The 24,928-nt window shown below is 41.7% G+C and overlaps 1 protein-coding gene across 47 annotated transcripts in view; it reads left to right on the top strand.

Moving 5' to 3' along the window:
* LOC118386423 (nebulin-like) overlaps positions 1-24,928 on the top strand; it is a 97,446-nt gene that overhangs the window by 34,148 nt on the left and 38,370 nt on the right. For 16 of the 47 annotated variants that reach the window (XR_008139928.1, XM_052522736.1, XM_052522740.1 and 13 more), the window contains 39 exons: positions 69-272; positions 471-575; positions 761-868; positions 1,001-1,312; positions 1,400-1,603; positions 1,802-1,906; positions 2,087-2,194; positions 2,316-2,627; positions 2,715-2,918; positions 3,117-3,221; positions 3,338-3,445; positions 3,552-3,863; positions 4,016-4,219; positions 5,785-5,889; positions 11,319-11,426; positions 11,725-12,036; positions 12,182-12,385; positions 12,584-12,688; positions 12,845-12,952; positions 13,086-13,397; positions 13,535-13,738; positions 13,889-13,993; positions 14,193-14,300; positions 14,390-14,701; positions 14,850-15,053; positions 15,264-15,368; positions 15,602-15,709; positions 15,810-16,121; positions 16,823-16,927; positions 17,213-17,311; positions 17,506-17,607; positions 17,832-17,939; positions 18,231-18,542; positions 19,741-19,845; positions 20,002-20,106; positions 20,481-20,585; positions 20,780-20,887; positions 21,271-21,381; positions 24,503-24,700. Coding sequence is in view for 46 of the 47 variants with exons in the window: in XM_052522736.1 (XP_052378696.1) it covers positions 69-272; positions 471-575; positions 761-868; positions 1,001-1,312; positions 1,400-1,603; positions 1,802-1,906; positions 2,087-2,194; positions 2,316-2,627; positions 2,715-2,918; positions 3,117-3,221; positions 3,338-3,445; positions 3,552-3,863; positions 4,016-4,219; positions 5,785-5,889; positions 11,319-11,426; positions 11,725-12,036; positions 12,182-12,385; positions 12,584-12,688; positions 12,845-12,952; positions 13,086-13,397; positions 13,535-13,738; positions 13,889-13,993; positions 14,193-14,300; positions 14,390-14,701; positions 14,850-15,053; positions 15,264-15,368; positions 15,602-15,709; positions 15,810-16,121; positions 16,823-16,927; positions 17,213-17,311; positions 17,506-17,607; positions 17,832-17,939; positions 18,231-18,542; positions 19,741-19,845; positions 20,002-20,106; positions 20,481-20,585; positions 20,780-20,887; positions 21,271-21,381; positions 24,503-24,700 (6,561 nt within the window). In the remaining variant the exon portion in view is untranslated. The remainder of the gene's footprint in view (positions 1-68; positions 273-470; positions 576-760; positions 869-1,000; positions 1,313-1,399; positions 1,604-1,801; positions 1,907-2,086; positions 2,195-2,315; positions 2,628-2,714; positions 2,919-3,116; positions 3,222-3,337; positions 3,446-3,551; positions 3,864-4,015; positions 4,220-5,784; positions 5,890-11,318; positions 11,427-11,724; positions 12,037-12,181; positions 12,386-12,583; positions 12,689-12,844; positions 12,953-13,085; positions 13,398-13,534; positions 13,739-13,888; positions 13,994-14,192; positions 14,301-14,389; positions 14,702-14,849; positions 15,054-15,263; positions 15,369-15,601; positions 15,710-15,809; positions 16,122-16,822; positions 16,928-17,212; positions 17,312-17,505; positions 17,608-17,831; positions 17,940-18,230; positions 18,543-19,740; positions 19,846-20,001; positions 20,107-20,480; positions 20,586-20,779; positions 20,888-21,270; positions 21,382-24,502; positions 24,701-24,928) is intronic. The other 31 variants (XM_052522754.1, XM_052522772.1, XM_052522765.1 and 28 more) reach the window with 29 other exon arrangements.

Genomic DNA, 24,928 nt, shown 5'->3' on the forward strand with positions numbered 1-24,928 from the left:
ATCATGTTTTTCCAGTGTAACTGTCTTTATTCCGTCCATTTTGACCATTGTGGTATTGTTGTGTCTAGGCTGTGTATAAGGCTGAACTAAAGAGCCTGCAAGGTATCGGATGGGTTCCCATCGGCTCACTTGATGTTGAGAAGGCAAAGAAAGCCGCCGATGTCCTGAGTGAGAAGCTGTATCGTCAGCACCCAAGCAACTTCAAGTTCACCAGCTCAGTTCAAGACATTGGAATGGTTTTGGCTAAACAAAATAATGATAATGCCAACAAGGTATTTGACTAACTGGTATATCTTTATTCATCATTTGCCTTTGAATGTTTCTCCTGGGAGATTATATTCAAATAATGATTCCATCATTTAAACCTGCTTTAAGGTAATCTGATCTCCCCTACTTTGGATTATATTTCAGCCATTTATATGAATAGGCACTTCACGCTGTTAGTTTGAACTTGAAACTCATTATTGCAGCAAGCTTACACTGAGGCCTGGGAGAAGGACAAGATCAAGAACCACATTATGCCAGATGCGATGGACATTGTTTTGGCCAATGCAAACAAGTCCAACTACAGTTGGGTAAGTAACTGATTGCACAAAGGTAACCCTCTTGATGAATGTAAACATTTGTAAAAATAAAAAAAAAAGTATTGTTTTTGTTTAGTTTTTCATGTAAAGTGTGTTGTGATTTTGTTAAATGCACTTTAAATGATTTGTGATTTGATTTTAAATACCCATGTCTATGGATTTTTTTTCTCATACAGAACCAATACAGGAAAGCAATGATAGAGGATAAGAAGAAGGGCTATGATTTGCGCAATGATGCCATTGCTGTCATCGCAGCCAAGCACGGCAGGGACATTATCAGTGATGTAAGTTCATTGAACATCTATCCATCATAAGCGATTCCATTTCTTTACTATTTCATGACACTATATATCAAATGTACATCTGTAAAATAAAAACAATCCTCAACACTGCCATTTCATATTTGCCTTTTGTAGCATAAGTACAAGACTGGCTACCGTAAGCAGATTGGCCACCACATTGGAGCCCGCTGTGTCGAGGAAGACCCTCTGCTCATGCTGGCTATTAACTCAGCCAAGATTGCCAGTGATGCTCTGTACAAGAAGGACTTCCACCAGTCCAAGACCAAGTTCCATCTCCCATTGGACATGATGGCCTTTGAGTTGGCCAAGAAGAACCAGATCCAGGTCAACCACGCCAAATATGTAACTCGACTGCACAACTGGACCTGTCTGCCAGACTCCACTGATGTTGTCCATGCCAGACATGTCTATGACATAGCAAGTGATGTAAGTATGAATGAACTAGATCATGTTTTTCCAGTGTAACTGTCTTTATTCCGTCCTTTTTGACCATTGTGGTATTGTTGTGTCTAGGCTGTGTATAAGGCTGAACTAAAGAGCCTGCAAGGTATCGGATGGGTTCCCATCGGCTCACTTGATGTTGAGAAGGCAAAGAAAGCCGCCGATGTCCTGAGTGAGAAGCTGTATCGTCAGCACCCAAGCAACTTCAAGTTCACCAGCTCAGTTCAAGACATTGGAATGGTTTTGGCTAAACAAAATAATGATAATGCCAACAAGGTATTTGACTAACTGGTATATCTTTATTCATCATTTGCCTTTGAATGTTTCTCCTGGCAGATTATATTCAAATAATGATTCCATCATTTAAACCTGCTTTAAGGTAATCTGATCTCCCCTACTTTAGATTATATTTCAGCCATTTATATGAATAGGCACTTCACGCTGTTAGTTTGAACTTGAAACTCATTATTGCAGCAAGCTTACACTGAGGCCTGGGAGAAGGACAAGATCAAGAACCACATTATGCCAGATGCGATGGACATTGTTTTGGCCAATGCAAACAAGTCCAACTACAGTTGGGTAAGTAACTGATTGCACAAAGGTAACCATCTTGATGAATGTAAACGTTTGTAAAAAATAAACATATTGTTTTTGTTTAGTTTTTCATGTAAAATGTGTTGTGATTTTGTTAAATGCACTTTAAATGATTTGTGATTTGATTTTAAATACCCATGTCTATGGATTTTTCTTCTCATACAGAACCAATACAGGAAAGCAATGATAGAGGATAAGAAGAAGGGCTATGATTTGCGCAATGATGCCATTGCTGTCATCGCAGCCAAGCACGGCAGGGACATTATCAGTGATGTAAGTTCATCCATCATAAGCGATTCCGTTTCTTTACTATTTCATGACACAATATATCAAATGTACATCTGTAAAATAAAAACAATCCTCAACACTGCCATTTCATATTTGCCTTTTGTAGCATAAGTACAAGACTGGCTACCGTAAGCAGGTTGGCCACCACATTGGAGCCCGCTGTGTCGAGGAAGACCCTCTGCTCATGCTGGCTATTAACTCAGCCAAGATTGCCAGTGATGCTCTGTACAAGAAGGACTTCCACCAGTCCAAGACCAAGTTCCATCTCCCATTGGACATGATGGCCTTTGAGTTGGCCAAGAAGAACCAGATCCAGGTCAACCATGCCAAATATGTAACTCGACTGCACAACTGGACCTGTCTGCCAGACTCCACTGATGTTGTCCATGCCAGACATGTCTATGACATAGCAAGTGATGTAAGTATGAATGAACTAGATCATGTTTTTCCAGTGTAACTGTCTTTATTCCATCCATTTTGACCATTGTGGTATTGTTGTGTCTAGGCTGTGTATAAGGCTGAACTAAAGAGCCTGCAAGGTATCGGATGGGTTCCCATCGGCTCACTTGATGTTGAGAAGGCAAAGAAAGCCGCCGATGTCCTGAGTGAGAAGCTGTATCGTCAGCACCCAAGCAACTTCAAGTTCACCAGCTCAGTTCAAGACATTGGAATGGTTTTGGCTAAACAAAATAATGATAATGCCAACAAGGTATTTGACTAACTGGTATATCTTTATTCATCATTTGCCTTTGAATGTTTCTCCTGGTAGATTATATTCAAATAATGATTCCATCATTTAAACCTGCTTTAAGGTAATCTGATCTCCCCTACTTTGGATTATATTTCAGCCATTTATATGAATAGGCACTTCACGCTGTTAGTTTGAACTTGAAACTCATTATTGCAGCAAGCTTACACTGAGGCCTGGGAGAAGGACAAGATCAAGAACCACATTATGCCAGATGCGATGGACATTGTTTTGGCCAATGCAAACAAGTCCAACTACAGTTGGGTAAGTAACTGATAGCACAAAGGTAACCCTCCTTGTGAATGCAAACATTCGAAACTAAAACTTATTGTGGAGATATACAATAACATCTGTGGATGTTTGTTTTCTTCTTCATACAGAACCAATACAGGAAAGCAATGGAAGAGGATAAGAAGAAGGGCTATGATTTGCGCAATGATGCCATTGCTGTCATCGCAGCCAAGCACGGCAGGGACATTATCAGTGATGTAAGTACTTATTTTGTTATCACAAAGGAATGAACTATATCAATACTGTGTATACCTTTAATTTACTGAAATCCCCACTACATGCAACCTTTTTGGTTCGGTGTAGCACAAGTACAAGTCAGGCTACCGCAAGCAAATTGGCCATCACATTGGAGCCCGCTGCGTAGAGGATGACCCTCTGCTCGTGCTGGCTCTGAACTCAGCCAAGATTGCCAGTGATGCTCTGTACAAGAAGGACTTCCACCAGTCCAAGACCAAGTTCCATCTCCCATTGGACATGATGGCCTTTGAGTTGTGCAAGAAGAACCAGATTCAGGTCAACAACTTCAACTACAGAACTCACCTGCACAACTGGACCTGTCTGCCAGACTCCACTGATGTTGTCCATGCCAGACATGTCTATGACATAGCAAGTGAGGTATGTTTCAAAAGTTCTGTATTTTCAATTCCAAGACCTCTTTCCTGTTACATTTTTAATCATATTGTTAATGAGACATCCAGGACTGGTCAAACCCAGTGATAAAAGGTTTGAGATGGCAACAAGTAATGGGAGTATGCTATCCCACTTAGGCGGTGTACAGGGCTGACATGAAGTGGCTCAGGGGAATTGGATGGGTCCCCGTTGGCTCACTTGATGTGGAAAAAGCCAAGAAGGCCGGCGAGATCTTGAGTGAGAAGAAATACCGACAGCACCCCAGCACTCTGGACTTCAAAAGCCCACTCGACGGCATGGATATCGTTCTGGCCAAACATAACGGCCAGATCATGAACAAGGTAAACGTATTCCAGCTAACAACGCAGTTTCCTGTTACACCAGAATTCAATACAATAACATACATTTTTTTATGGAGCTGCTGAAATAACAAGGTCCACCTCAACATCAAGCCTGATACCCTATCTAATAAATAGATAATTACACTGAACAAAATATAAATGCAACATGTCAAGTGTTGGTCCCATGTTCACTAGCAGAAATGTTATTTTCACACAAAACCTTATATCTCTCAAATTTTGTGACCAAATTTGTTTACATCCCTGTTATAGTGAGCATTTCTCCTTTGCCAAGATAATACATCTACCTGACAGATGTGGCATATCAACAAGCTGATTAAACAGCATGATCATTACACAGGGGCATCTTGTGCTGTGGTCAATAATAGACAACTCTAAAATGTGCAGTTTTGTCACACAACACAATGCCACAGATGTCTTAAGTTTTGAGGGGAGTGTTCAATGGACATGCTGATTGCAGGAATGTCCACCAGAGATGTTGCCAGAGAATGTAATGTTAATTTCTCTATCATTTCTCTACCGCCTCCAACGTCGTTTTAGAGAATATGGCAGTATGTCCAAACGGCCTCGCAACCGCAGATCATGTGTAACCACGGCAGCTCAGGACCTCCACATCCAACTTCTTCACCTGCTAAACTATGGGTTTGCACAACTGAAGAATTTCTGCAAAAAATGTCAGAAACCGTCTCAGGGAAGCTCATCTCGTCATCCTCACCAGGGTCTTGTCCTGACTGCAGTTCAGCATTGCAACCGACTTCAGTGGGCAAATGCTCACCTTCGATGGCCATTGGTACGCTGGAGAAGTGTGCTCTTCATGGATGAACGAACACAATTGCATTTTATCGATTGCAATTTGAATGAAATGCCGTGAAAAGATCCTGAGGCCCATTGTTATGCCGTTCATACACTGCCATCACCTCATGTTTCAGCATGATAATGCACGGCCCATGTTACAGGGATCTGTAAACAATTCCTGGAAGCTGATAATGTCTCAGTTCTTCCATGGCCTGCATACTCACTAGACATGCAACCCATTGAGCATGTTTGGGATGCTCTGGATTGACGTGTTCCAGTTTCCGCCAATATCCAGCAACTTCGCTCAGCCATTGAAGGGGAGTGGGACAACAATCCGAAAGGCCACTCTATGTGAAGGAGATGTGCCGCGCTGCATGAGGCAAATAGGCTTCACACCAGATACTGACTGGTTTTCTGATCCATGCCCCTACCTATTTTGTAAGGTATCTGTGACCAAAGGTTGCATATCTGTGTTCCCAGTCATGTGAAATCCATAGATTAGGGCCTAATGAATGTATTTAAATGTACTGATTTCATTATATGAACCGTACCTCAGTAAAATCTTTGAAATTGTTGCTATTTTTTTTCAGTGTAATACATAGATGCTTTCTTAACTATGTCTGTCACTCAGATTTACATTTCTGTTTGCTTTTCTCAAGTGTCTGTGAGTCTGAGAAAAGTGCAAAATAATGACATGTATTATTGTTATTATTATTTTCTTATAACATAGCTATGTTTATCTCATATTTCAGCGGCAGTATGTTGAACAATGGGATGCTGATAAGATCAAAATCCACGTGGGCAATGAGCTTCCAGAACTTGTGCTGGCCAAGGCCAATGCGATCACCATGAGCAATGTAGGTCCTCCTTACTTTACCTCAAGCTGTTTTCTTTCACTCAAGTTGATCTAGTTTTATTATATCTCTATATCTCTATATATCTCTATATATCTCTTTATCTATATATCTATATCTCTTTATTTATATATATATCTTTATTTCTATATCTATATATATCTTTATATCTATATCTCTTTATATCCATATCTCTATATATCTATGCAGAATATCTATATCTCTATACATCTATATATCTATATTTTCATATCTATCTATCTATCTATCTATCTATCTATCTATCTATCTATCTATCTATCTATCTATCTACACTGCTCAAAAAATGAAGGGAACACTAAAATAACACATCCTAGATCTGAATGAATGAAATATTCTTATGAAATACTTTTTATTTACATAGTTGAATGTGCTGACAACAAAATCACACAAAAATGATCAATGGAAATCAAATTTATCAACCCATGGAGGTCTAGATTTGGAATCACACTCAAAACTAAAAAGGAAAACCACACTACAGGCTGATCCAACTTTGATGTAATGTCCTTAAAACAAGTCAAAATTAGGCTCAGTAGTGTGTGTGGCCTCCACGTGCCTGTATGACCTCCCTACAACGCCTGGGCATGCTCCTGATGAGGTGACGGATGGTCTCCTGAGGGATCTCCTCCCAGACCTGGACTAAAGCATCCGCCAACTCCTGGACAGTCTGTGGTGCAACGTGGCGTTGGTGGATGGAGCGAGGCATGATGTCCCAGATGTGCTCAATTGGATTCAGGTCTGGGGAACGCGCGGGCCAGTCCATAGCATCAATGCCTTCCTCTTCCAGGAACTGCTGACACACTCCAGCCACATGAGGTCTAGCATTGTCTTGCATTAGGAGGAACCCAGGGCCAACCGCACCAGCATATGGTCTCACAAGGGGTCTGAGGATCTCATCTCGGTACCTAATGGCAGTCAGGCTACCTGGAGGGCTGTGCAGCCCCCAAAGAAATGTCACCCCACACCATGACTGACCTACTGCCAAATCGGTCATGCTGGAGGATGTTACAGGCAGCAGAACATTCTCCAGACTGTCACGTCTGTCACATGTGCTCAGTGTGAACCTGCTTTCATCTGTGAAGAGCACAGGGTGCGTCAGTGGCGAATTTGCCAATCTTGGTGTTCTCTGGCAAATGCCAAACGTCCTGCACGGTGTTGGGCTGTAAGCACAACCCCCACCTGTGGACATCGGGCCCTCATACCACCCTCATGGAGTCTGTTTCTGACCATTTGAGCAGACACAAGCACATTTGTGACCTGCTGGAGGTCATTTTGCAGGGCTCTGGCAGTGCTCCTCCTGCTCCTCCTTGCACCAAGGCGGAGGTAGCGGTCCTGCTGCTGGGTTTTTGCCCTCCTACGGCCTCCTCCACGTCTCCTGGTGTACTGGCCTGTCTCCTGGTAGCGCCTCCAAGCTCTGGACACTACGCTGACAGACACATCAAACCTTCTTGCCACAGCTCGCATTGATGTTCCATCCTGGATGAGCTGCACTACCTGAGACACTTGTGTGGTTTGTATTCAAAAGTGACCAAAATATCAGCTAGGAAGCATAGGAACTGAGAAGTGGTCTGTGGTTTTCACCTGCAGAACCACTCCTTTATTGGGGGTGTCTTGCTAATTGCCTATAATTTCCACCTGTTGTCTATTCCATTTGCACAACAGCATGTGAAATGTATTGTCAATCAGTGTTGCTTCCTAAGTGGACAGTTTGATTTCACAGAAGTGTGATTGACTCCATATATATATGGAGATACAGATATACTTTGTATATATAGATAGATAGATAGATAGATAGATAGATAGATAGATAGATAGATAGATAGATAGATAGATAGATAGATAGATAGATAGATAGATATACAGTTGAAGTCAGAAGTTTACAAACACTTAGGTTGGAGTCATTAAAAATAGTTGTTCAACCACTCCACAAATTTATTGTTAACAAACTATAGTTTTGACAAGTCGCTCAGGACATCTACTTTGTGCATGACACAAGTCATTCTTCCAACATTTGTTTACAAACTGATTATTTAACTTTTAATTCACTGTATAACAATTATAGTGGGTCAGACGTTTACATTCACTAAGTTGACTGTCCCTTTAACAGCTTGAAAATTCCAGAAAATGATGTCATGGCTTTTGCAGCTTCTGATAGGCTCATTGACATAATTTGAGTCAATTGGAGGTGTACTTGTGGATGTATTTCAAGGCCTACCTTCAAACTCAATGCCTCTTTGCTTGACATCATGGGAAAATCTAAAGAAAAAAATTGTAGAGGTTCATCCTTGGGAGCAATTTCCAAACGCCTGAGGTACCACATTCATATGTACAAACAATAGTACGCACGTATAAACAGCATGGGAACACGCAGCCGTCATACCGCTCAGGAAGGAGAAGCATTCTGTCTCCTTGAGATGAACGTACTTGGGTGCGAAAAGTGAAAATCAATCCCAGAACAACAGCAAAGGACCTTAAGAAGATGCTGGAGGAAACAGGTACAAAAGTATCTATATCCACAGTAAAACGAGTCCTATTTCGACATAACCTAAAAGGCCGCTCAGCAAGGAAGAAGCCACTGCTCAAAAACCGCCATAAAGAAAGCCAGACAACGGTTTGCAGCTGCACATGGGGACAAAGATCGTACTTTTTGGAGAAATGTCCTCTGGTCTGATGAAACAAAAATAGAACTGTTTGGCCATAATGACCATCGTTATGTTTGGAGGAAAAAGGGGGAGGCTTTCAAGCCGAGGAACACCATCCCAACTTTGAAGCACGGGGGTGGCAACATCATGTTGTGGGGGTGCTTTGCTGCAGGAGGGACTGGTCCACTTCACAAAATAGATGGCATCATGAGGGAGGAAAATTATGTGGATATATTGAAGCAACATCCCAGTACATCAGTCAGGAAGTTAAAGCTTGGTCACAAATGGGTCTTCCAAATGGACAATGACCCCAAGCATAATTCCAAAGTTATGGCAAAATGGCTTAAGGACAACAGGGTCAAGGTATTGGAGTGGCCATCACAAAGCCCTGACCTCAATCCCATAGAAAATTTGTTGGCAGAACTGAAAAAGCTTGTGCGAGCAAGGAGGTCTACAAACCTGACTCAGGTACACCAGCTCTGTCAGGAGGAATGGGCCAAAATTCACCCAACTTATTGTGGGAAGCTTGTGGAAGGCTACCCGAAATGTTTGACTCAAGTTAAACAATTTAAAGGCAATGCTACCAAATACTAATTGAGTGTATGTAAACGTCTGACCCACTGGGAATGTGATGAGAAATAAATAATAATTCTCAGCCAAGGGAATAATTCTCTATACTATTATTCTGACATTACACATTCTTAAAATAAAGTGGTAATCCTCACTGACCTAAAACAGGGAATTTTTACTCTGATTAAATGTCAGGAATTGTGAAAAACTGAGTTTAAATGTATTTGGCTAAGGTGTATGTAAACTTCCGACTTCAACTGTATCTCGATCTGTATATCTCTGTCTTTGTATATTTATATCTCTATCTCTATATGTCTATATCTCTTTATAGCTATATCTCTATATATCTGTATCTCTGTAAATCTATATTTCTATCTCTTTATTTCTATTTATCTATACAGTATATCTACATCTCTATATATCTATATCTCTATAACTTTATAACTTTATCTCTATATAGTATATCTATATTACATTTACATTTACATTTAAGTCATTTAGCAGACGTTCTTATCCAGAGCGACTTACAAATTGGTGCATTCACCTTATGACATCCAGTGGAACAGCCACTTTACAATAGTGCATCTAAATCTTTTAGGGGGGGGGGGGGTGAGAAGGATTACTTATCCTATCCTAGGTATTCCTTAAAGAGGTGGGGTATCAGGTGTTTCCGGAAGGTGGTGTTTGACTCCGCTTTTCTTGGCGTCGTGAGGGAGTTTGTTCCACCATTGGGGGCCAGAGCAGCGAACAGTTTTGACTGGGCTGAGCGGGAACTGTACTTCCTCAGTGGTAGGGAGGCGAGCAGGCCAGAGGTGGATGATAGTGCCCTTGTTTCCAAAGTAGGGCCTGATCAGAGCCTGGTGTAAATGAGGTGAACATTTCCCCCACATCCGTAGGCAAGCACCATGGTCTTGTAGCGGATGCGATTTCAACTGGAAGCCAGTGGAGAGAGCGGAATCGGGGTTCGTGAGAGAACTTGGGAAGGTTGAACACCAGACGGGCTGAAGCGTTCTGGAATGAGTTGTAGGGATTTTTAATGGCACAGGCAGGGAGCCCAGCCAACAGCGAGTTGCAGTAATCCAGACGGGAGATGACAAGTGCCTGGATTAGGACCTGCGCCGCTTCCTGTGTGAGGCAGGGTCTACTCTGCGGATGTTGTAGAGCATGAACCTACAGGAACGGGCCACCGCCTTGATGTTAGTTGAGAACGACAGGGTGTTGTCCAGGATCACGCCAAGGTTCTTAGCGCTCTGGGAGGAGGACACAATGGAGTTGTCAACCGTGATGGCGAGATCATGGAACGGGCAGTCCTTCCCCGGGAGGAAGAGGAGCTCCGTCTTGCCGAGGTTCAGCATGAGGTGGTGATCCGTCATCCACACTGATATGTCTGCCAGACATGCAGAGATGCGATTCGCCACCTGGTCACCTCAGAAGGGGGAAAGGAGAAGATTAATTGTGTGTCGTCCATAGCAATGATAGGAGAGACCATGTGAGGTTATGACAGAGCCAAGTGACTTGGTGTATAGCGAGAATAAAGGGCCTAGAACAGAGCCCTGGGGGACACCAGTGGTGAGAGCGCGTTTTGAAAAGATTCTCGTACGCCACCTGGTAGGAGGACCTGTCAGGTGATTGATGCAATCCACAGCGTGGGCTGTCGCCGGAGATGCCCAACTGAAAGCGAGAGAGGGTGGAGAGGAGGATCTGATGGTTCACAGTATCGAAGGCAGCCGATAGGTCTAGAAGGATGAGAGCAGAGGAGAGAGAGTTAGCTTTAGCAGTGCGGAGCGCCTCCGTGATGCAGAAAGAGCAGTCTCAGTTGAATGACTAGTCTTGAAACCTGACTGATTTGGATCAAGAAGGTCATTCTGAGAGAGATAGCGGTAGAGCTGGCCAAGGACGGCACGCTCAAGAGTTTTGGAGAGAAAAGAAAGAAGGGATACTGGTCTGTAGTTGTTGACATCGGAGGGATCGAGTGTAGGTTTTTTCAGAAGGGGTGCAACTCTCGCTCTCTTGAAGACGGAAGGGACGTAGCCATTTATATCTCTGTATAGAAATCTATATCTCTATATAGTATATCTTTATCTCTATACATCTATATCTTTATATCTCTATATATCTCTCAACCTTCAATGTTTTGCGACTCAGTTTTTTAAATGCTTGTTCCTTCTCCTTTTTTTACAGAAACTGTACAAACAAGGATTTGATGAAACCATCAAGAAGGGTTATTACCTTCCTGTGGATGCTCTCTCTGTCAAGGCTGCCAAGCACGGTAGAGAGATTATCAGTGATGTGAGTACTGTATTTTTGTCCCCCTTTATTCATAGCATTTTTTTTCCAAAGCCTCAAGCTAAATTATCAGTGGTGTAAATGTCATTTCTAGTACATTTTCCCAATTATTATAGTCCTAAAGTCTTATACGAATGACGATTTCTGAATTGAATTCCTGAATCAGTTCCTGAATCAGTTCCTGAAAAGTGAATAAATCAGGCATGAAGATTCCTGAAATGTCTTTGATTTATAAGGAAAGGATGTTCAATCAGTTCATCCTTGTCTGACTGTGGTCAAATTCTCTTCTGATCTATTTCAGTACAAGTACAAGGCTGGCTACAGCAAGCAGGTTGGCCACCACATTGGAGCCCGCTGTGTCGAGGAAGACCCTCTGCTCATGCTGGCTATTAACTCAGCCAAGATTGCCAGTGATGCTCTGTACAAGAAGGACTTCCACCAGTCCAAGACCAAGTTCCATCTCCCATTGGACATGATGGCCTTTGAGTTGTGCAAGAAGAACCAGATTCAAGTCAACGACTTCAACTACAGAACTCACCTGCACAACTGGACCTGTCTGCCAGACTCCACTGATGTCGTCCATGCAAGGAAAGTCTACGATCTGCACAGTGAAGTAAGCTCCTTCTCAATATACTATATCAAATGCTTTATTTCTTTTCCATGACCCACTTCCACGTTTTTTAAAAATGTCTACAGTAAGTGTATTTGGTTGGTTGGTTGGTTGGTTGGTTGGTTGATTGATGCTCTCCACATCCAAGGCTGTCTACCGTGCTGACATGGAGTTCATTAGAGGTACTGGCTGGGTCCCCATTGGCTCTCTGGATGTGTTGAAAGCTAAGAAAGCTGCAGAGATTCTGAGCGATCGCCTCTACAAGCAGAAACCAGATTCTCTTAAATACACCACCGACATGCACTCCATGTCTATGGTGCTGGCCAAGGCCAATGCTGAGATCATAAACAAGGTTGGTGAAATGTTCAATACATAGATTATTTTGTAACAATGTCTTTCACTCAGATCAGTGGTTTAGATGGTCAATCTTGCATTTCTGGTAGCTATTTTCAAGGTCCTTGGGTCTGACAAATGCGCAGTTAAAATCCCATGTAATATTACCTTAATCATATTTTCTTATAACATAATCATGTTTTTTCTCCTATTTCAGGGCAACTATGTTGCACAATGGGATGTTGATAAGATCAAAATCCACGTCGGCAATGAGCTTCCAGAACTTGTGCTGGCCAAGGCCAATGCGATCAACAATAGCAACGTAAGCTCCCTCTTGCTTCCTTCACTACATACATTACTACACATTCAATAAATGTTGTGTAACCTAAGACTTCCGCTGAAGCTCTAGTAAAGTTCTAGTGATTCTTAATAATGTGTTGGCTCTGTTTCTAAGCTGTGTCCCTATATACCTTTTCAGAAACTCTACAAAGCTGAATTAGAGGAGTTGTACAGGAAGGGCTATAACCTGAAAAGCGATTGCATCGCCATCAAAGCTGCCAAGCATGGTAGAGAGATCATAAGTGATGTGAGTGCTGGATATTTTCCATCTTTTTTTCACATTATTTGAAAAATGTCAAGAGTTGATGCAAATATATTATCATCATGTATGTGATGTTGACTTAAAGTACAAGTGTATATACATTTTTGCTTCCATTTAGGTCAAGTACAAGGCTGGCTACAGCGAGCAGGTGGGCCACCACATTGGCGCCCGCTGTGTCGAGGAAGACCCTTTGATCATGCTGGCTATGAACTCAGCCAAGATTGCCAGTGATGCTCTGTACAAGAAGGACTTCCACCAGTCCAAGACCAAGTTCCACCTACCAGTGGACATGCTGACCATTGAATTGGCCAAGAAATGCCAGATGCAGGTCAATGATTTCAACTACAGAACTCACCTGCACAACTGGACCTGTCTGCCAGACTCCAGTGATGTCGTCCAGGCCAGGAAGGTCTACGCTTTGCATAGTGACGTAAGTAGAATATGAACACTCATTAAGGTTATGAGGGTGGGCCTCACCTATCATTTCAGGACAAGACAAACATTATACCTGCGAAATGTACTTTCTTACCAAATTGTTTTCCCTCTGCTGCTCCCATATAAAACCAGGCTGTGTACAGGGCTGATATGGAATGGCTCAAAGGCACTGGCTGGGTCCCTATTGGCTCGATCGACGTTGAGAAAGCCAAGAAGGCCGCCGAGATCCTGAGCGAGAGGAAATATCGCGAGCACCCTAGCAATTTCAAATTTACCGCCACAACCGACGATATGCCTTATGCTTTGGCTACGGCCAATGCCCAGATAATGGACAAGGTAATGTGCCTCTTTCTTTCTAGAGTGGAGGGAGATTGAACTCAGGTATACATACTGTACATTCAGATTCACAGGATGCAGAGACTACTATTAAAAATAGTGAGATACATTATTTTCTTATAACATTGCCGTTGTTTTCTTGTGTTTCAGCACCAGTACGTTCAACAGTGGGAGGCCGATAAGGTCCAAATCCACGTCGGCAATGAGCTTCCAGAACTTGTGCTGGCCAAGGCCAACGCGATCACCATGAGCAATGTAGGTCTTTCTTACTTTGCACGCCTTCAAGCTGTTTCCATTTACTCAAGTTGATGGAGTTGTATCTGTTTCTCTATAGCTATGTCTCTACATGATTTGACTCTCTCAACCGCTTCAATTTTTTTCACATCATATTTTTAAGAAATTAATTACAGTACCTTCGAATGAGGGCACTAAATATATAATGGTGTTATTTCAGAAACTCTACCGTGAGGGATTTGACGAGATGATCGGACAGGGATATCACCTGGATAAGGATGCCATTGCTGTCCAACATGCCAAGAAGAGCAGAGAGATCATCAGTGATGTAAGTTTGTATATCCATCTCCTCTGAATGAGCATTGGCAGCCATCATATAAAACAACACAATACTTAGCTAGTCCTCTCTTTTTTCAGTACAAGTACAAGGCCGGCTTCCGCAATCAGTGTGGCCACCATATTGGAGCCCTGTGCGTTGAGGATGACCCTCTGCTTGTGCTGGCCGCCAATGCAGCCAGGATCTCCAGTGATATTAACTACAAGAAGGACTTCCACCTCACCAAGACCAAGTTCAGCATTCCACTTGACATGATGTCCGTCGACTTGGCCAAGAAAAGCCAGTTCCAGATCCAAGAATTCACCTACAGAACTAAACTGCACAACTGGACCTGCATGCCAGACAACACTGATGTTGTCCGCGCCAGGAAGGTCTACTCTCTGCATAGTGACGTAAGTACACAGAGAATCATGGTCCAATCCGTTTTGGCTATCACTGGCTCCTTACTCTACCTACCAACCATTGAAGTTCAAACAACTATTGGACTACTATCCCACAAGGAGTAATTACTTTACCTGAACCATGGTTCCTTCCTTCCAGGCGGTGTACAGGTCTGATCTGGAGTGGCTCAGAGGGTGCGGCTGGTTGCCCCAGGGTTCTGTGGATGTCATTAAGGCTAAAAATGGCCAAACTATCCTCAACGAAAGGCTGTACCGCCAGCCCCCCAGCTCTATCAAGTTCACCAGTGTTGTTGACTCTCCAGAGGTTGTCCTGTCGAAGCAGAACGCTGAGATCCTCAGTGATGTGAGTACTTAGCTTTTAGCCATTGAAGTGTCCTTCTATTGAAGTAACCAAACAGTAACCGTAACCTGTTATCTTGGTCTCGTTGTAAAAAAAAAGCATTTCTGGTAACTGCAGAGATAGACATTTTGTGAAATATAGATCTAGTCTGCGATAACAGTGGTTGGATTTATCATTAACTCTTTGATTGTGTGTGTTTGTTGCTTTTCACAGAGGAAATATAGAGAGGTTTGGGATACTGAGAAGACCAATATCCACCTGAACAATGACCTTCCTTCTCTGGTGCTGTCCAAGGCTAATGCTATCGCCATCAGCAATGTAAGTCTGCTTCACTGAACGCTTTGCACACTGCCAAGGCACATACTTTGGATGTGTCCTTTGTCTTATTTATAGTATGTGCAGTGAACAGATTCAGTCAACAACAATATAATGACATTAATTCAGATACACAAATAAAGAAACCTATAGACATGTTTTGTTTATAATCACATAACAGTATGCCCAGATATTATTATTTGACTTACCAACTCAATGATCTTTCCATTTCACAGAAACTATACACTAAGGATTGGGATGCCGACAAGGCTAAGGGATACCACATCAAGGAGGACGCCATCGCTGTGCTGAAGGCCAGAAAATCTAGAGACATCATCAGCGACGTAAGAGAAAATGACTGAAGTCTGCGTCCATTTCATTTAGGTCACTTGATTCAATGGAGTCAGTGGAATTAACTCTCTGATCCTCCTTTTTTTCCCTCAGTACAAATACCACGAGGGCTACCGCAAGCAGGTTGGCCACCACATTGGAGCCCGCTGTGTCGAGGAAGACCCTCTGATCATGTTGGCTATGAACTCAGCCAAGATTGCCAGTGATGCTCTGTACAAGAAGGACTTCAACAAGTCCAAGACCAAGTTCCACCTCCCAGTGGACATGCTGACCATTGAACTGGCCAAGAAATGCCAGGTCCAGGTCAACGACTTCAACTACAGAACTCACCTGCACAACTGGACCTGTCTGCCAGACTCCACTGATGTCGTCCAGGCCAGGAAAACCTATGATCTGCAGAGCGATGTGAGTTTTACCATATTTGGACTCAAGGAAGAGTAGCTTCTGCTTTTACAACTGTTAATAGGGATCCTGTAGTGGGGTAATATTTTATATAAATGCATATTGTATACACCTCACATGCAACCCATAATAAGACTTCAACTAATATAATCAAAGTCTATTAAACTGAATATCTGACCCCATAATGATGATTTAGCAATAAGCAGGAGACTATAGTTGAGTTACAATAATGGGCAATCAAGAAAGGTCTGAGAATGGAATTCTAAATGTGTTTTTAATTACTTTGTCAAATGAACGATACATTATACAAGGCATGCACTTAAGTTAAAAAAGCATTAACGATCATTACAAGGTATATTCTAGGGATGTGAGACAGAATGGGGGTTGGAGAGATAATGCAGCATTCCTAAGACAACACAAAGGAAATTATTGCATACAGTGTAAAGAGTCACTTCGGGAGCTGTGCTGCTCTACAATAAATACTTCACATCCCTTTTTTTTATCCCTGTATGAAATTGTAATTAGTTGCTTATGATAATATGTTGTATATGCTGTGGTCACCTCAAAGTATTTCAGGGACATCCTCACCCCATATATCTTTGTTGATTTTAACCCTCTGTTCATTCATATTTGGGAAAGGCTATCAGTGTTTAGTGACACATTGACCCCTATGCCAATACAAACACCCTGTTGTCTTCTCCCAGGCGGTGTACAAGGCTGATCTGGAGTGGCTCAGGGGATGTGGTTGGAACCCCCACGAGTCTGTGGAGGTGTTGAAAGTGAAACACGCCCAAGCGGTCCTGGCTGACGTAAGTCATTTAAAACATATAATATATGTCATAATAATTATATATATTATTATATTATGAACTTAAGGATAGGAATGATGATGTGTCTAAGAATCGTTGACAGACATGTTCTCCATATATATAATATGATAGTATATAGTAATAATGCCTGCAAGCAAGTGTGTCATGTGCCTGATTTATTTTATTTGTGGACTGAAACAGGTTAACATTTAATGACATGTATCGATGGTTGATTTTGGTTTGACTGTTGTTGTTGATGTAGACATTGTTTATGTTGTCTTGCAGAGAGGCTACCGTGTCAAGTTGGATCAGCAGAAGTTCACAGCTCCTGTGGACAGAATAGACATGGTTTGCGCCAAGAACGCTGCAGAGATCCTCAATGAGGTGGGTCGGGACATGGGACGAATTTTGACATGTTATAACACATGAAAGAATCACAATGTTTTTGGGACTTCTCACATTTTGTGCATAATAGGTATTACAATGAAGGAAAAAAACATTGGGCTGTTGAAGCAACAAGAACAGTAGTCATTAGTACAATACTAATCAATTGCTTTTGTGTTGTTTGTTTCGTGCAGGCTAATTACCGTGCACTGTGGCACACAGAGAAGACTAAGTACACAGTCACAGACACCCCAGGATTGGCAACAGCAAGAGAGGTGGCCAAGAATCTCCATCCGGTAAGATACCTTTTCTTTCTTTACATCAGAGTTCTCAGACATTTGAAATGCTCAAAGTGCCTTTGCCAGTCTGAATAATGAAGGTAGAGGGGAATTCCACTTTGCATTTTGAAATAAATAAGAAAGAAAAACAGAAGAAAATGCTCCTAATACATGTAGTGTAGTCACAAAATATGACCTTTACACTCTGTAATCTCTGTTCCTATCTATCTTCCTGTTCACAGAAACTATACACCAAGGACTGGGATAAGGTCAAAGCTACCGGCTTCTTCATGCCCGGAGATGCTGTTCCCATCAAGCAGTGCATCCACAATAATAAAGTCCAGAGTGACGTGAGTATCACAGTGTTTTCCTTTATTTAAACAGGTTGTCATTGATACTTATCTCATCTAAATTTAATGGAACAGTATTGTCCGTTCACTCCCAATAAAGATAACATTGACGACATAATGTTCTTAATATCCTGTGGAGTGTGTAAGTGACTCAACATATCCATTCTCTCAGTGCCGTTTTCCTTCTAAATGCTAAGATCTGTATTGCAGTCTCTGTATGTATAAATAAACAGTCAATTCAATTGCAACTCAGTAAGGCACACTTTGATACTTTACGTGTCTCTTTCACAGCACAAATACAAGACAGAATATCGCAAGCAGGCTGGCCACCACATTGGTGCCCGCTGTGTCGAGGATGACCCTCTGCTCGTGCTGGCTATTAACTCAGCCAAGATTGCCAGTGATGCTCTGTACAAGAAGGACTTCCACCAGTCCAAGACCAAGTTCCATCTGCCAGTGGACATGCTGTCCTTTGAGCTGGCAAAAAAATGCCAGTTCCAGGTCAATGACGACCACTACAGGACCCGTCTACATAACTGGACCTGTCTGCCAGACTCCACTGATGTCACACAGGCCCGCAAAGCCTACGACCTTCAGAGTGACGTGAGTAGATAGATAGGCCTACCTGACACAACTTAACAATTACAGTATGTCCGTTATGCTTTAGGGCTTCCAGGATACATATACACTGAGTGTACAAAACATTAGGAACACCTGCTCTTTCCATGACATAGACTGACCAGTTGAATCTGATCCCTTGTTGAGGTCACTTGTTAAATCCACTTCAATCAGTGTAGATGAAGGGGAGGTTAAATATTCATTTTTAAGCCGTCAGACAATTGGGACATGGATTGTGTATGTATGCCATTCAGAGGGTAAATGGGCATGACAAAATATTAAAGTGCGTTTGAACGGGGTATCGTAGTATGTGCCAGGAGCACTGGTTTGAACGGGGTATCGTAGTAGGTGCCAGGAGCACTGGTTTGAACGGGGTATCGTAGTAGGTGCCAGGAGCACTGGTTTGAACGGGGTATCATAGTAGGTGCCAGGAGCACTGGTTTGAATGGGGTATCGTAGTAGGTGCCAGGAGCACTGGTTTGAACGGGGTATCGTAGTAGGTGCCAGGAGCACTGGTTTGAACAGGGTATCGTAGTAGGTGCCAGGAGCACTGGTTTGAACGGGGTATCGTAGTAGGTGCCAGGAGCACTGGTTTGAACAGGGTATCGTAGTAGGTGCCAGGAGCACTGGTTTGAACGGGGTATGGTAGTAGGTGCCAGGAGCACTGGTTTGAGTGTGTCAAGAACTGCAATGCTGCTGGGTTTTTCACACGCAACATTTTCCCATGTGTATCAAGAATGGTCCACCACACAAAGGTCATCCAGCCATTTGGACACGCCTGTGGGAAGCATTGGAGTCAACATGGGCCAGCATCCCTGTTGAACGCTTCAACACCTTGTAGAGCCCATTTCCCTCGATGAATTGACGCTGTTCTGAGGGCAAAAGGGGGTGCAACTGAATATTAGGAAGATGTTCCTAATGTTTTGTACTGTGTATATCTCTATCTCTCTCTCTCCCCCCATATCTCTCTCTCTCTCTTTCTCTCTCTCTCTCTCTCTCTCTCTCTCTCTCTCTCTCTCTCTCTCTCTCTCTCTCTCTCTCTCTCTCTCTCTCTCTCTCTCTCTCTCTCTCTCTCCCCTTCTCTATCTCCCCCTCTCTTCCCCCTCTCTCTCTCCCCCACACCCCTTTTATACCTCTAGGTAAAATTATTGTTTGTCTGACTCTCTCCTCTGTCTGTATGCAGGTTGTCTACAAGGCCGATTTGGAATGGCTCCGTGGATGTGGTTGGGTTGCTGCCGAATGTGTCGATCACGTCAAAGTCAGGAATGCCCAGAAGATCATGAACGAGGTAGGTTCCTTTATCTGTATCCAAGCTGTTGGTGTGGTTCTAGGTTTCATTGGGCACATTCTGCTCCTCACATCTCTGTCATTAGTACTGTATGTGTGTGCTACCCTTCAGGGAATTCTTACCATGTCTTTCTCTCTCTCTAATGTCTTTTTGCAGAGGCTTTACAAGAAGGATGCCAAAGACAACTTTGCCAAATACACACACATCGTGGATCGTCCTGAGCATATCCTGGCCACCATCAATGCTTTTAACCTCAGTGATGTGAATGAATTCATTTACTACTTTGGATTTTATCTTAGCTAAGTTTACCAAAAGTAAAACAACTACAGGCCATGAAAAAGTATTTGACACCTTTCTGAATTTCTCTATTTTTGTATATTTTTGATCTTCAACCAAAACATAATATTAGATAAAGTGAACCTGAGTTTACAAATAACAAAAAAGGGGCCAAATACATTTTTGGATGTACATTTCCACTGTTTCAAAGTGTTATTTGAAAGCAACCCTGGTAGGATAGAGTACCTCCTTCAGATAGCCTTTGACCCATACCTCAGAGAAACATGTGAGGACATTGTGTTAAGCGAGATCCTTCAAACTGATCATGACCTGTGCCTATATGTCCCTCTGTTGTAAAGCTGAAGTACAAGGAGACCTTCAATGCAGAGAAGGGCATGTACATCGGGTCAGAGGACACACCCCAGCTGGCCCATAGCAGAGAGGTCGCCAAGGTCATCAGTGAGGTAAAGTACTCTACATCCATAGGACTTCGTCTTCACAGAAACACCTATCTGCATAAATGTCTAATTTTATATACAAAATATCATTTTAATAATGTAGATAATAATTAATACATTTTATTATTTCTATGTAATACAAAATAAATACATGTCTGAAACGATGTTTACATTGTGAATTGTTTTGTGGTCATTTGTAGAAATACTACAAACTGCCCTGGGATGAAAGCAAAGCCACTGGTTACCAGCTGGACGCCCATTACATCCCTGTAGTCGGAGCCAAGAAGAACAGGGAGATTGTCAGCGATGTGAGTCTAATTTATAGTCTCTTGACAACCAACAATACAAATATGATTAAAGAATATAATGATTATTACTATTAAATATACATAATAATTAAAGAGCAACTGACATGTGACTTTAGTACTATTAAATCTAGTCAGAATAGTTGGTAATATATTGGATTTCTTAACATGTGTTAAATGTGTGTCAGTTTGATCATATCAATTAGTAACTGCTAGTGGTTGCATATGTTCCTGTGGCAACAGAAGCAAACGCAAAACATGTAAATATAGCAGAGATTGTTTGTCCACTGTGCTGTGCTATGTATACTTGCTTTATCAACAAAGATCTTTGCTCTCTGCTATCGATGATGACATTTTTTTCTTTCTTTGAAACTAAAACATTTCAGGTTAAATACCATGACGCCCATGAGAAGGCCAAGGGCCACTACCTGGCTGACACCCTGGTGGACTTCCCTGAGGTGATGCGCTGTGGAGAACAGGAGAAACAGAAGGGCCTGGTAAGATATGATACTGCTATAATTCTATAATATATCTATAGTATATCTAGTAAGATATACTACTGCTATAATACTATAATATATCTACAGTATATCTAGTAAGATATAATACTGCTATAATACTATAATATATCTACAGTATATCTAGTAAGATATACTACTGCTATAATACTATAATATATCTACAGTATATCTAGTAAGATATAATACTGCTATAATACTATAATATATCTACAGTATATCTAGTAAGATATACTACTGCTATAATACTATAGTACAGTATGTCTGGTAAGATTTAATACTGCTATAATTCTATAATATAATATATCTACAGTATATCTAGTAAGATATAGTACTGCTATAATACTATAGTACAGTATATCTACAGTCTGTCTGGTAAGATATAATACTGCTATAATACTATAGTACTGAACAGTATATCTACAGTCTGCAGATATATGTAATAGTCCGGTGGCCATTTGATTAATTGTTCAGCAGTCTTATGGCTTGGGGTTAGAAGCTGTTAAGGAGCCTTTTGGTCCTTTTGGATATACTGTACGCGCGGGTACAGCTTGCCGTGCATTAGCAGAGAAGATAGTCTATGTCCTGGGTGACTGGAGTCTCTGACAATTTTATGGGCTATAGTTAAAAAAAAAAATCCACAGCAATCTACACACAATACCCCGTAATGACAAAGTGAAACAGGTTTTAAGATATTTTTGCAAAGAATATAACTGAAATACCTTATTCAGACCCTTTGCTATGAGACTTGAAATGGAGCTCAGTTGCCTGTTTCCATTGATCATCTCTGAGATGTTTCTACAACTTGATTGGAGTCCACCCCGTGGTAAATTCAATTGATTGGACATGATTTGAAAAGGCACACACCTGTCTATATAAGCTTCCACAATTGACAGTGCATGTCAGAGCAAAAACCAAGCCACGAGGTCGAAGGACTTGTCCGTAGAGCTTAGAGACAGGATTGTGTCGAGGCACAGATCTGGGGAAGGGTACCATAACATTGCTGAAGAATTGAAGGTCCCAAAGAACACAGTGGCCTCAAACATTATTAAATGGAAAAGGTTTGGAACAACCAAGACTCTTCCTAGAGCTGGCCGCCCAGCCAAACTGAGCAAACGGGGGAGAAGGGCCTTGGTCAGGGAGGTGGCCAAGAACCCGGTGGTCACTCTGACAGAGCTCCAGAGCACCACCAATAAGGCCTTTATGGTAGAGTGGCCAGATGGAAGCCACTCAGTAAAAAGGCACATTACAGCCCGCTTGGAGTTTGCCAAAAGGCACCTAAAGACTCTAAGACCATGAGAAACAAGATTCTCTGGTCTGATGAAACCAAGATTGAAATCTTTGGCCTGAATGCCAAGCGTCACGTCTGGAGGAAACCTGGCACCATCCCTACGGTGAAGCATGGTGGTGGCAGAATCATGCTGTGGGGATGTTTTTCAACGGCAGGGACTGGGAGACTAGTCAGGATCGAGGCAAAGATGAACACCGCAAAGTACAGAGAGATCCTTGATGAAAACCTGCTCCAGAGCGCTCAGGACCTCAGACTGGGGCGAAGGTTCACCTTCCATCAGGACAACGACCCTATTCACACAGCCAAGACAACGCAGGAGTGACAACGGGACAAGTCTCTGAATGTCCTTGAGTGGCCCAGCCAGAGCTTGGACTTGAACCCGATCTACAGTAACATCTCTGGAGAGACCTGAAAATAGCTGGGCACCAACACTCCCTATTGAGATGATCTGCAGAGAAGAATGGGAGAAACTTTCCAAATACAGCTGTGCCAAGCTTGTAGCATCATACCCAAGAAGACTCAAGGCTGTAATCGCTGCCAAAGGTGCTTCCACAAAGTGCTGAGTAAAGGGTCTGAATATTTATGTGAATGTGATATTTCAGGTTTAATAAATATGTAACAATTTTGACAAAAAACTGTTTTTGCTTTGTCATTATTGGGTATTGTGTGTAGATTGATGAGTGAAAAAAAACTATTTAATACATTTTAGAATTAGGCTGTAACGTAACAAAATGTGGAAAACGTCAAGGGGTCTGAATACTTTCCGAAATCACTGTTTCTACAGTATACCAAATAAATAAAATACTGCTATTATACTATAGTATATCTACAGTATATCTAGTAGGATATGATAATGCTAAAATATTATAGTATATCTACCGTATATCTAGGTAATATATTACTGCTATAATAATATAGTATATCTATAGTCTATCTAGTAAAATACAATACCGCTATAATTATATATCTACAGCATATCTAGTAAGAAAATGATACAACTATAATACTACAGTATATCTATAGTATATCTACAGTATATATATAGTATAGTATATCTATAGTATAGTATATCATTAGTATATCTATAGTATATCTAGTAAAATATGATACTGCTGCATATTCAGGGCGGCAGGTAGCCTAGTGATAAGAGCTTTAGGCCAGTCACTGAAAAGTTGCTGGATCGAATCCCCAAACTGACAAGGTAAAAATCTGTCATTCTGCCCCTGAACAAGGCAGTTAACCCACTGTTCCCCTGTAGGCTGTCATTGTAAATAAGAATTTGTTCTTGACTGACTTGCCTAGTTAAATAAAGGTTCAATTTGAAAAAAAATGGTATGTTCACATATATTAAGATATCACTTACACAGTATAATCTAGTAAATCGCACACATGATAATCCAGTCGCTACAGTTGCCAAAGATACAATAAAACAGCAGAAGGTCGTCATTAAGAATTTGTTCTTAAATCTACCTGTATAAATAAAAGTTAACAAATACACTCTGTTGGAACTTGGAATATGCCATATTTACTCCTTAGATATACTTTCTTATTCATATGTTTAGTTCTGTCAGGTTCTCCTACTTATTTGTTATTTGATTTGATTGAATATGCTTTACTTACTTCTAATCTTATTTTGTTGATGCAATGTTGAGAGGTGAACCTGCAGGTATGCATTTCATTGTACTCTGTGCACCACGTTTATCCTGTGCATGTGACAAATATGCTTTCACTTGATTTGATTATATTTTGGATTTGAAAATAATCCACGTATCTGGAGATCTGAACACAGTGCCCTGTTCTTTCTTCCAGAGGAATTACCAGAAGGAGTATAATACCAACAAGACCAAGAACCACATCCCCGCTGACATCATTCCCAACATAGTGGCTAAGAGGTGCCAGGACATGCTCAGTGACGTGCTGTATCGCACCTTACTGCACAACTGGACCTGCCACCCCGACCAGCAGGACATTCTCAGAGCCCGCAAGAACAATGAGATCCTGAGTGATGTATGTTGTATTTCGCACATGTTCAAGACATACTTTACAAATAAGTTTAAAAAATACACTGAACAAAAAAACTTGTAAAGTGTTGGTCCATGAAATGTTCCATATGCACAAAAAGCTTATTTCTCTAAAATGTTGTGCACAACTTTGTTTGCATCCCTATTGGTGAGCATTTCTCCTTTGCCAAGATAATTCATCCACCTGACAGGTGTGGCATATCAACAAGCTGAT

Source organism: Oncorhynchus keta, chromosome 7 (assembly GCF_023373465.1).
Source record: "Oncorhynchus keta strain PuntledgeMale-10-30-2019 chromosome 7, Oket_V2, whole genome shotgun sequence".
Classification (NCBI taxonomy): Eukaryota; Metazoa; Chordata; class Actinopteri; order Salmoniformes; family Salmonidae; genus Oncorhynchus; species Oncorhynchus keta.